General features: G+C 42.5%; 1 protein-coding gene across 3 annotated transcripts in view; it reads right to left on the bottom strand.

Moving 5' to 3' along the window:
- The window catches only part of MON2 (MON2 homolog, regulator of endosome-to-Golgi trafficking), an 80,754-nt gene that overhangs the window by 14,627 nt on the left and 53,925 nt on the right, over nt 1–12,202 (bottom strand). For 2 of the 3 annotated variants that reach the window (XM_054988030.1, XM_054988032.1), the window contains 6 exons: nt 10,916–11,209; nt 9,617–9,815; nt 8,682–9,310; nt 5,098–5,241; nt 4,569–4,586; nt 4,152–4,280 (listed from right to left, as the gene is read on the bottom strand). In XM_054988030.1, the coding sequence (XP_054844005.1) occupies nt 4,152–4,280; nt 4,569–4,586; nt 5,098–5,241; nt 8,682–9,310; nt 9,617–9,815; nt 10,916–11,209 (1,413 nt within the window). The remainder of the gene's footprint in view (nt 1–4,151; nt 4,281–4,568; nt 4,587–5,097; nt 5,242–8,681; nt 9,311–9,616; nt 9,816–10,915; nt 11,210–12,202) is intronic. The other variant, XM_054988031.1, reaches the window with a different exon arrangement.

A 12,202-nucleotide genomic window follows, 5' to 3' on the forward strand; every position in this document is an offset into this window, starting at 1 on the left:
AGGGAGAGGACATGATGGGTAGGACAAGTTGTGGAGAAGGGTCGTATTGGTGCCATCTAGAGAGAGAGAGGTTGACAGAGGGAACGGGAACTTGTCTGGGAGAGGAGGACAAAGGGTTACCAGCCGTGGAAGCAGCCCCGAGAACTGAGAGGGGCTAGAGCCCGCTGCAGAGGAGCTTGGCCTAGAACCACAGTAGACTTGGGGTGGCTCAGAGCTCAGGTAGGTCCAGGTCCACGGAGGGATACCCAAGTAGGTTGATGTTGACCTTGACGAAGGTCAACATGTCCACCAGGTCCGGATGCAGACATGCGTGGCGGGGACGGAGGTGGTCTCCCAGGTGGGAGAACACCCGCTCACTCTGCATGCTGGTGGGAGGACAGGACAGGATGTTGGTTGCCACGATGGACAGGTCCAGCCATACGGCAGATTTACTCACCCAGTACTCCAATGGGTTGGAATGGAGGGGGCTCGGTGGGCTCTGCAAGGTACTCTCATAAGATAGCCCCCGCTGAGTCCTCCACTGCGAGAGATGCACGCACTGTGCTGTGGCCAAACACAGAGCCCACCAACGAGGCCCAGAGATCAAGTGGGGCCGTTTGGGTGGGTCTCTCCTGGTGTGGCTCTCTTCCCACCTCCTTCCCCTCCCCCTCCCCCTGCCCCTCGCCCCTGCCCAGTTCCCTCCATCCTGCCTTCTCTTTCTAGAAACGGAGCACTGCTGTGCGGAGGTCCTTTTACCAGAGCTGCATCTGACCTGCCTGCATGGCGATGCTGCCCTTGATCCGGGGGTCACAGAGGGAGGCCATTTGGTACGGCACCTCGTGGCGCAAAGGATGCAAGTGCTCAGCCATGCATGCCTACATCCTCCTCACAAAGTCCCTGACCCTGGGGAGGAGCTCTTCCTAGCGCTTGAGCTCCTTGGCCAGGAACTGGTCGAGCCAGTGGATCAGGGGGATGACCTGACACAGGCTGACCTTGTATGCGCACAAGAGCTCAATGGCCTCCTTAAAGGGTTTCAGCATCCGGGACATCTGGGCAAGGACTCTCCATTCCATGGAGCTGAGGCTCAGCTCCTCTCCCCTCCTTAGAACGTCCGTAGATGACAAGATGTCCTGCAATGGGCCCTTCTGCTCCACCAGATGATATATCATATCGTAGGTAGAGTTCCAGCGGGTCGGCAGGTCCTGAAAGAGTTGGTGCTCAGGGTCCCCCCTCCCCCTGCCTCTGGAACAGCTCACAGGAAGAGTTGATGCTGCGAGAGAAGTGGGAAGCAATGCAGTGGCAGCTGTCCAGCAGATCGCGCGTCCACAACATTCCCTCGTCCTAGCTGTCCCTTGGCTTGCTCCCCAGCCCGAGCATGTCCCTCATCACCAGGTCCAGCTTGTGCATCATGCACACCAGACCCGGGAGGGATGCCTCTTTCAGGGCTGCCAACATGTTGCTTCCTGCATCCGTCACCATGAAGCCATGGACAAACCCTTCCCCCCCGGCCATCCACTCCCTCAGTGCCGCCTTTACGGTGGTGGTGCTGTTCTTCCCAGTACGGACCTCATCCATCCCCCGGGCCTGGAGAAGAACTACCCTGTAGCACGGTGATAAGCGTGGCACCTTTTTCCAGGTGTCAGTTCTTGGCCTGGGGCGGCGGAAGTCCTCTGGTTGTCACCAGTGGGCGGTGATGCCAAGGTAGCAGTGATTGCAGCTGCTGCAGAGGTTGGCCATGAAGTGTACTGTATGGGCTTTGGTGGCCAACAGCTCCCTGAGCACCATGTCTTGCACAGACTGATATAGGGCAGTGTGCTGTGACGGCATGGAGAACCATGGGGCAAAGTGCTGAAGCAGCCTTTGGAAGCTCACGCCCTCCACAACGGATAGGGGGAATCCTTGCAGGGCAATCGTCTTTGCCACAACATGAATGCCCGCCTCCTGAGCCCCTGACCTCACCCTTTTTGATAGCACTATCCCTGACCCCGACGGAACAACTTCCCCAAGGGCAGCCTGCCTGACCGTTCCACTCCTACCAGCAGCACCTTCGGGACAAGGCTTCTTGCTTGGGGTGTATTCTGGTGACCCTCCCACTGATCCTGGCTCAGAGGAGCTGGTCTCCCCCCCACCGGATGCTGGCCGAGGACAGAGACCACAGGTTCGGGTGGCGTGTCTTCAGGTGCCTAGTCAGGACTGGTGGTTCGGGTCATTGCCCCTGCGCACCAGGCCATCACAGACATGGCACCGCACCACACGGGGGTCATTTGGAAGGGCCCAAAAGTGCCTCCATACAGAGAGTTTGAACCGTGGCCCACTAACTGTTTAGGGGAAGGATGATGAAGGATTGCTGGCTGCACTGTGAAGCTGGCAACAGAAAACGGAGTGAGGGGTGAACTGAAGGCAGGGACAGCACTGGAAGTTTGGGACGGGATGGATGTTTCATCGACCCCCAACCATTCTTCCACGGATCCCTCACCCTCCTCCTCCTCAAACAGTTTAAAGAGTTCCTCTTCCCCCCAGCATCAAGAGCTCTTCGGCCTCCTCCAAAACCCCCACAGGTGAATTTTGGGGAGTGGGAGTCTCTGCTGCCCCAGAGCTCTGCCCAGTACTGCTTCCTGTGGGGCAACCGGGACAATTTTGCACTTCCCCCCACGACCACACATGGCCCCCACCCGAAGCCTCATTGTGCCAGCAAGGAAGAATTAAGGAGGAAAGGAGAGAACACTATGAGCCCTCAGCCAAGGTGCCCACAGAGCTTGGCCCTAGGGCCTGGCAGCAGCCCTGGAACCAGAGAGAGGGGGTAGAGCCCTAGCCCAGCACTCCCAGAAACCTGAGCAAATCAGGCACAAATAATCAGTGTGAGCCCTCAACCGAGGTGCTCACTGAGCTTGGCCCCAGGGCTTGGCAGCAGCCCTGGAACCAGATGGGATAGATCCCTATCCCACCACACACAAAAAAAATCCCAGCTCCAATGCACTCTCCCAAAAGGCTAGCAACAGCTCTCTCCCACTCCACTGCCTGCTGAAACTGAATGCTAGAGCTTGGAGCATACTTCCTTTTATAACCAGAGGTCCTATAGAGCAACACAGGAGGTCTATGGTTGGCAGTCAGAACTGCCTAACAGGGTTTGCAGGGATGAGATTGGAGTTCCCATGGCCACAAAACACCCCCCTCCCTCCCCCTGGTGTCTGCTCCCATGTAACCAATTGTAATGAATATGGAGTTCCACACTCGGAAGGAAGACCTGCCCATCAAGCTAAATTGGGCTTAGATCGGGGTTTCCAGTGCGACAGAAGGAGTGCAGACAGAGTTCAGGCAGTCCCTGCCTCTGTTGCCAAGAGAAATGATTGAAGGTGCCTGACTGTCTGGCTTCACGAACAGCGGACGAACGCAACAAACAAGGCTTGCGACAACCACTTGTTAGTCTAGAATGGGAGTCTCACGAACAGCTTGTTCGTGAACCGCTGATCGGGCTGTACGTGGCTTTTTTGCGTTCGTAATGCTGTTTGTGCCCATGTCTAGTAGCGAGTCACTCACTACAAACCTGAATTGAGAAAAATAGAATCTTTTTGGGGTGCACACCCCTAAGGGGAACAACGTTATTAACATTTAAAATATGTTCTGAAATGCAACACACAGATTATTAAGAGTATGTCAGCTGACTACAAGTTTTATTTAATTACCAAGAGAAACTCCAAAATTACATGATTAGCAGGAGACCTCTAGCTTCTGCTTATCACAATCTAATGCCTGATAAAGGCATTTATTTATTTATTTACTTTATTTATAGTTTACCTTTCTTACTGAGACTTACATAGATATAGCCTGTCTTTCGTTCCTGTGGGGGGACTCAAAACGGCTTACATTGTTCTCCTCTCTTCCTTTTTATATTCACAGCAACCCTGTGAGGCAGGTTCTGATAAGGGTACGTGACCGGCCCAAGGTCACCCAGCAAACTTCCATGGCAAAGTGGAAATTTGAACCTGGGTCTTCCAGATCCTAATCCTATACCACATTGAACCAAAAGATGGGTAGCTGCCAGAACAATTGTGCTAAAGTTTTGCAGATTTTAACTATGTAAATAAATCATGTAATGCATCCGACTTTAACTTAAGAGACAGCAATAAATACTAAAGTTGCTTTATATGAGCTATTATTACATTAATATTTACCTTGATAATATTCTGAAGGACTCTTTCATTTACAACAGCTTTGTGACAAGCTGTCTTTTGGTACAGGTCTACCACAACTTCTAAAGATCTTTCGGCAAATGGTACATAATTCAACGCTACCCATTCCGCCTAGAAAAATAAAACTGGAATGTCATTGCCTATAGAGAAATGGACATATGAGAAAAAACAAACCTGGTACTAGATCCATTTTTATGGCATGCAAATTTTTCCAAAAATTCCACAAGGACAAATACATGGTCCAAGTTAAAAGACTTCAGAAGCACCAAACCCACGCACCTACAGCACTGTGACTGGGAGTGGCTGATTTGTTTACGGTAAATTTTAAGCAAGTGAAACTTTGCAATTGATGCAGCAAGAAGACTAAATTAGCACAATCTTTAAGGAATTTTAACTCACCGGTGCAAACAGTTGTATCTATTGTGATTCCATTGTGTTGCATGATAAATAGAATAAGAAAAATTAATACATGTATACATATTACCTATTAAAATTCTGATGACTCATTCTTCTGTTTGAGTATGATTAGTATGAGAATGCATTCAAAGCAATGGTACCATGCTCTATTTTCATACAACAGAAGAACAAAGAGCCAGATGAGCTATTTTAATTTAAAAAAATTGAGTTCAAGTTCAAGTTCATTAAGATAATTTTGTTAGGCTAATGCATATTAATTTAGCTGGATCTTCATTACAGGCATTTGTTTTCTGTTTAGTAGACTGTAGATGTCAAAATGGGAAGTTCTGATGCTTTAAAAAAAGGATTTGAAAAGACTTCATAAAATTTAAGTTCATTAGTTGATTATGCAAGTCATAAAAGTGTGTTCGTATTGAGGATAAAATAGTATTTTAAATAATTCATGCAAAGCTAAGAAGTTCAGGAGCAAATTAATTCAAAAGCAGAACATTTAAAGCAACATACATCTCACCTGATTGTATTTTGCATTTGCAATGTGCTTTGTTTCCAGCTGTCCATATTGTGGCGGTTTACAGGAAAATTCAACAAATGCCAGCAGTTGATCAAAGATAGCAGGGTACATTATCTGCATGCTTTCTGAACCAACACATATGGCCTAAAGAAAAGATTTTTTTTAATATTCTGGAAATATAAACAAGCAAACATACATTTTATTCAATTACTGTAAAACATACAGTATAAGCACACCAATACAAATGTAAGCAATGAGTTCTTGGCCACATATTTTTGCTGGAAGTCTACTTTTAGTTGCAATATATTACTGTATTTGAGAATATGCAAACATAATTACATTGAAAGGATAAGTTTTGTACTGAATCAAAATCTTATGGACAATATTCTGTTGCCTGAATGAAACAGGAACCAGACTACTAAAATGCATATGACATACAACAGTGAAGCAATCACATCTGTTGCACTGTAATAGAGCATTTAGAAGGTCATTTCATGGTGTATATTATGAAACCTCATGGTCCTGTATACACCTAAATCATGGTTGTCAAAAACAGTGAATTTTTATGATTACTTATAAAGCTTTCAACTAGGTACATTACAAGAAAAAGTAACTTAAGAATGATGTCTACATGTTTACTACATAATTACAAAAATCATCAAAATGGCCCAAATTAGCTAATATATAAGCACTCAGATGTAATATATAATGCACATCAACTGCTTGGGTCAACTGGGGGTCAAAACAGATGAGATCCATTAGCAGTAACCTTTAAAGCAAAATTCCAGCTGCATGGTACCAACTGAATTCACCCTTACCACCCAAGCATTACCATTAATTTTTGAAGGGGAAAAAAAGATGAAGTGGCAGTGATTTCAATTGGTGTAACTGGCCATGTGGCTAAAATTTAGCATTAAAAGATGATCAGAGCTCACATGAACTCATGAATCTGCTATAAACTAAGTCAGACTACTGATCCAGCAGGGTAAGTCTTGTATCCTCTAACTAGACTGAACCTAGGACATTCTATATGCAAAGGAGATGAAGGACCACTGGACTGTGGTCTTTCCCTGCAACCTGTCAATCCATTTTTATTTTGAATAGTTGCTTTGCATTTATCAAACAGTGAGTCCTTAAAATACAAGCTCAGATGAGAATTCACAATGTAATCTGAGTTATGCTAACTCAACAAGGATAGGATTGCTATTATATTCTATTGTGTTGGTAAGACACACCATTACATGATATTAACCTTTGCGGAATGGAGCAATGCCAGCAGCACCATTTTATCAGTGGCACTTCAAGTGCAATGAGCAAAAATAGGTGGGCTTGAATACATAGCAGGGGAGTAGCAAACCTTAGTCAGAATTTTAGACTTGCTCAGAGGTCCGTGCTCCCCTTAATGATGGCATAGTGTTATGAAAAAAATTCTAACTCCCAATAAAAACAAGAGAAAGCCCAAAGTGACTTAAGAAACTGAAAATCTGAATTTAGCTGGGATTGGCATCTTCTTGGTTTTCATGGGGATTATACATGACTAACTAGATTTTGTCTAATACTCTACATTTATTTCTATGTTTTATTTTGGTAATTTAACTAGTGTAATCTCTTGAAGCAGATCATTTTAACCAAGAAATACGTAGGAGAAGTCTTATTAAAAGGCTTTTTTTAAACACAGGGCTGTGCGGTAAGGAAACGATTCGAGGGATGCTTTGGTAAAGGGATAAGGTCTGTAGCTTACACTATTGTGTACTGTCTCTTGCTGTAAGTTTGCTCCCACTGGGTAGTTTCAGTGTTGCATGTCATGTTGAATGGCTTATGTTTTGTTGTAGCTCTCAATTGTTTTTCCAAATTTCTGCAATCTATACCCTATCGAATTGTTCATTGAATGTCCCAGCTGTTGATCATATTGACTTACACTGTGTAATCCACTTTCAGTCTCACTGAGAAAGGTAGACTATAAATAACGTAAATAAAAATAAAAAACAGGAGGAGGAAAAAACCAAGACACAGAAAAATAAAAAGGAGCAACACCTGTTACACTATGATACCTACAGTCTTCTTAGCACTCACAATACCCTAGAACATGAGGAAGGAGCTAAGTAAAGACAGTTCCTGATCTCACTTTCAGATCCACAGCACAGATGCCGGAGCGATGGCCTTGATAAAACTCAGAGTTAGATGAAGAAATAAAATGCCAACTAAAATAGACAAGAATGTAAAGTGATATTCAGGTACCCTTGGCAAGAATGTTCATCCCAAAGGAAAACATCCTGCTAAGATCATTTCAGATTCTAGCCACTTAAAGAATGGTCAGTGAGTGTTTGTAACAGAGAAAGATAACAGTTACAGAAAACTTAAAAGAATTTCTGGGACAATATCTAGCACACCAAAGAGAACAATCTAATCTCATTCCTGAATTAATCATAAAGGCAAAATTCATTTCTCATTCTAAATGAATTTTGAATGAAAACGTTACATATTTGTAACAAAAAACCAAATACAGTGTTTTAATTATCTCTGGGCACAAATCAACTTTAGTCTCACCATTTCCAGTAAAGGAAGTAATTTAATGCTTGAAACTAGCAGATAATATATTTTGAGTTGATTCCAAGAACCATAACAGGATGCCCTCTCCCAAAAGTAGGAAAATAGGCATATAATGGCTGGGATTTTACCAAGCAGGTAAGTCTGGTTTTTCCATCTAAACTTACCTATACCACTAAGAAGTTAACATATGATTTTAATTAAATACTGGCAGCTATGGTCTAACTTCTCCCTTTTACTTAATCTCTTTCTGTAACAATGCCCCATGTACTCCACATGGTTTCTCTTATTGCTCTGACATGGCTTCACGTTCCTGCCATAGAGACTCCTTTTGTCTCCACGAAGGCCCATCTCCAGATTCCCTGGTTCTTTGTCTTCTGCCTATTTTTCTATGTCTCCAGCCAACTCTCCTCTTAGATACCCAAGCTTCAGCTGTGAATTCTCTTTCCCTCTCTCATTTAGTCCTTCCTATATTCTTCAGAGACATGCATACATCTATACAACTCTCTTGGACTAATAATGAGTGAGACATACTAATTGTTTAGTAATTGTTTAATTGTGACTTGCCAAAGTAGATACTGGACACATTTTAATTTGACTGTGCAAGTATTTTGATTGCCAACTGCCTTTTAAATTTCCTTTCTGTCTTACCTTCAATCATTACGTGTAGTTAATAAAAGTGCATATTTGAATGGTCACACACACGTACCTCCATTTCCTGAGTAACATCCACTCTGCGTATCTGACGAAGGGTGGTTTGACTCTTCAAAGCTCATACCCTGGAAATCTAGTTGGTTTTTAAGGTACTAGTGGACCCAAATCTTGCTCTTCTACTACAGACCAACATGGCTACCCACTTGAAACGAATACCATATATAATAACTTTTCTGATAATTCATTTATTTAATGTGCTTTTATACCTTCATGTTTCTTCACAAGTGCTCTTAAGGTGGATTGACGTTTACCAAAACAGTGGGTTTACACAATAGATGGCTTCAAAAGAGGAATTTGAAAGAAAATTTAAACTGTATTATTACCTTCTGTAAAACATCTAAAGCTGTAAGAACTGCTTCTTGCAAACTTGTTAGAACAGCCTCAGTGTATGATGGCAAGATGAAAGGGGATGCATCTGAGCTGATTGGAACAGAGACTGCACCATGCAGAATGACACCCAGTTTTTGGAGATCATCCATACTGAAACCAGTTTTAATGTGCTGATAAAGGGCTGGAAATATCTGAATTAAAGCTGTAAGAAAAGGCTGGCTGGGAATAAAAGTCGTTTTATCACAAGAACCTGGAGGCTTTGTACTTTCCGAACCAATCCTAAACCAGCTGTTCCAGGCAGCCCACCAAAGATTCAAATCTTCAATTTCATCTGTTACCACTGGAGGTTCAGTTGCATTATACCTTCCAATCCTTTCTCCTATAGAATCACTTCTCATAAAAGATCTTCCAAAGCCAGTAGCAGTCACTGTTCCTATGAGGACAGGCACAGGCACATTAATTGCAGGTGGTGTATCAGGTTTCTCAGTTTCCCTGACAGGGGACACAATTTGTAAGATTTCCTGAAAGCTTTTCAAAGCAGCCAAAGAAACTTCGCTGTTTTTGCTCAGTGCAGCTGACTGAATGTGATCAAGAAGAACATCCCAAGCTTGAGAAAAATCTCCTGTTGGGGGAAGAAGGATCAGTCAAGGAACTGTTCATTCTTAGATCATACATGAGCTCTCTTTATGTAGTACTGGTATAGTAATAATGATACAGCATAATAAAACAGCACAACAGCAGGAGAAATGAGAGAGCAAAGTGCTATACTGTATGCTAACTCAACACACTCATGGTTAGAAAGTAAATTCTGATTCTTATTAACCACCACGTGCTTCCAGGTTTTAAGAGATTCACCACTACAGAAACAGACCAAATTTTGTCAGTAAAAAATCTAATCAGTTTTTAATATTAAAAAAATCATAATTACCTAAAGATTGCAACAAGTATCTCCTTGTGTTGAATATTCTAGCTACTCCAGCCAATGTTAACACCCATGTCTCAGCCCACTGTTTCTCTGCTGTATCTCTTGAATGATGAATGAGGATATTGCCACCACCAGACTCAATCTTCTCTTTGTCAGCAGTTGTAGAAGACTCTCGCACCCGATCCAGCAAATGAAATAGAACCTATACATGTAAAAAACCCAGCATTTGTCATTTTAGCCGTGAAGTACAACAGAAAACTTAATACAAAAATTAAAATATTTCCCAATTTCCCGCTTTTTTACTGATGAATCTATCTACTTTATTTTTGTACTTGATAAAGACTAAAGCTACAGAACAGTCCATTTGACTCCTCCTTAATAGGGGTGTGCATCCCAAAAAGATTTGGGTTTCCCGCTTTGGGTTTACCTGAAGCAGGAAAAAAAATCGGAAATACCAGAATTCCGAAGCAGCAAGCCTCTTTGGAATTCTGGTATTTACTCGCTTCGGTATGCTCCATAAAGATTCGGAGCATACTGAAGTGAGGGGGAGCAACCCCCATTCCACAATACCACCAGGTACCCAATCTGAATTTCACACAAACAAAACTACAGACTGCAAAAATGTTCTACAAAATGGTAGAACAAATCACATTGTGCGATATAGAAGTTCACAATCAAATTGGCTGTGTCAGCAGGATCACCATTTTGGTTTCAAAATTCAAAAGGAAAGCACTTGCTGAAGGCAATTTCAGAGATGTACCCAAGTATAGTCTATGACATCATGAAGACTGCTTCAGTGCACCTTCTCATTTAATATATTACTACTACTACTACTACTACTACTACTACTACTACTACTACTACTACTACTACTATCAGCTTCTACTACTACTACTATCAGCTTTAGTAAAATTTCCCAGTGGTATGTTCCAGCATCTGCAGTGACCTTGCACAGAATGCCAAAGTACACCTTTTAAAAACAACAACAGCCTCTGTCCTAGACTGGATGCATGAGAAGAAGCAGAATTTCATGAACAGTGTTGTGGTAAACAGAAGAAAAAAGATGGATGGGGGGAGAGTGGAGGAATACAGCAAACAAAATAAATGGGTTGAAGACCACTGAATTCTATAGCAAAATCCAAACAACTTGGACATTCATGTCTAATATAAAACAGGATTAATTATCATTTCAGTAAATTATATACACTGGAGTTTGATGGGAAAACAAATTTTAAAAGAAGTACGGCTATTAAAGTACGGCTATTAAAACAACCTTGTTATAACAGGCTTTTGATTTCATACCTTCCATATAACAGTGTGCCACGTTGAATGTTGCAGTAAAGTCCCATGGGCACCAACAGTAGAGAATAATGTCTGCCCAGCACTCTTTCTAACTGCAGGACGTGGATCTACACAGAGTTCCCCCAGCTTGGCATAGAGACATAGCCAGAGGCAATCGAACGGTGGTGCTGGATGGAAAGGACGGTTCAGTGCAACTCCCTTTTCTTGTGCTTGCTTCTGAAGCACTGCTTCTTCTTTGTTCAGCTCCTTTTCAATTATTTCACCTCTTTGGAAGAAGTAGTCTGAAATATTCCACTACAAACCAAAAAAGCTTTTTCTGTAAATGTTTTTTAGTGTGTAAAAATGGCTTTCATGTTGTAGTGCCCACACTGTTGTACTATCTACCCTTAGAAGTATGTCAGTCTCTATCCTTGTGTTTTTCTGTCAAAAGGTTCACGATTCTATTTAGGAAGGTTTTTATTTTTTTAGATCAGAGATAAGATTCGAGTTTTCTTTTCAGTGAGTATTTGCTGCAGGTTATCATCTGCAACAAATTTTAAATTCCAGGTTTTGATGTTTTGAATTGCTTTTCACAGATATGCTTCCTCAGCTCTTTTACTGTATTTTGCTTACAGTGTTTTACAAAGAAGTAACAATCTTATATAAACAAAATAGTAAAAAGTTCAGTAGCACCTTTAAGACTAACCAACTTTACGGCATAAGCTTTTGAGAAGAGAGCTGTGGTTCTTGAAAGCTTATGCCTCAATAAAGTTGGCTAGTCTTAAAGGTGCTACTGGACTTTGTACTATTTTGCAACTACAAACTAACACAGCTAATTTTTCTGGATCTAAATAAACAAAAACACTTTTCTGAGCTGATTGCTGCCTGCATCTGCTTATGGTCTGCAGCAAGGAAAACTATCTAAAAATATTACTAAGAGCATTCTGTGTATTCTTATTCTTTCTAACAAGCAATTAAAAACACACAAGAAAAACTCTAAACTTGAGCTACAACTTGGATCCATCTGTATACATAATTTGGTTAATTATATTTTATATAGTGAAAAATAATGTTCAAACTATACGTTTCAGATTCTTATGCTTTAATCTGAATAGGAAAGAATGTAGGGGTGTGCACCCAAAAAATATTTGGGTTTCCCGCTTCGGATTCGGGTTTCTAAGTCACTTCGGTATGTTCCGTAAAGATTCGGAGCATACTGAAGTGATGGGGGAGAGGGAAGGCCACCTCACCCTTAAACTCCCACCTCCACCCTTTAACCCCATCCCCCACCCCACTTACCTGGACAGG

Source organism: Eublepharis macularius, chromosome 9 (genome assembly GCF_028583425.1).
Source record: "Eublepharis macularius isolate TG4126 chromosome 9, MPM_Emac_v1.0, whole genome shotgun sequence".
Lineage (NCBI taxonomy): Eukaryota > Metazoa > Chordata > Lepidosauria > Squamata > Eublepharidae > Eublepharis > Eublepharis macularius.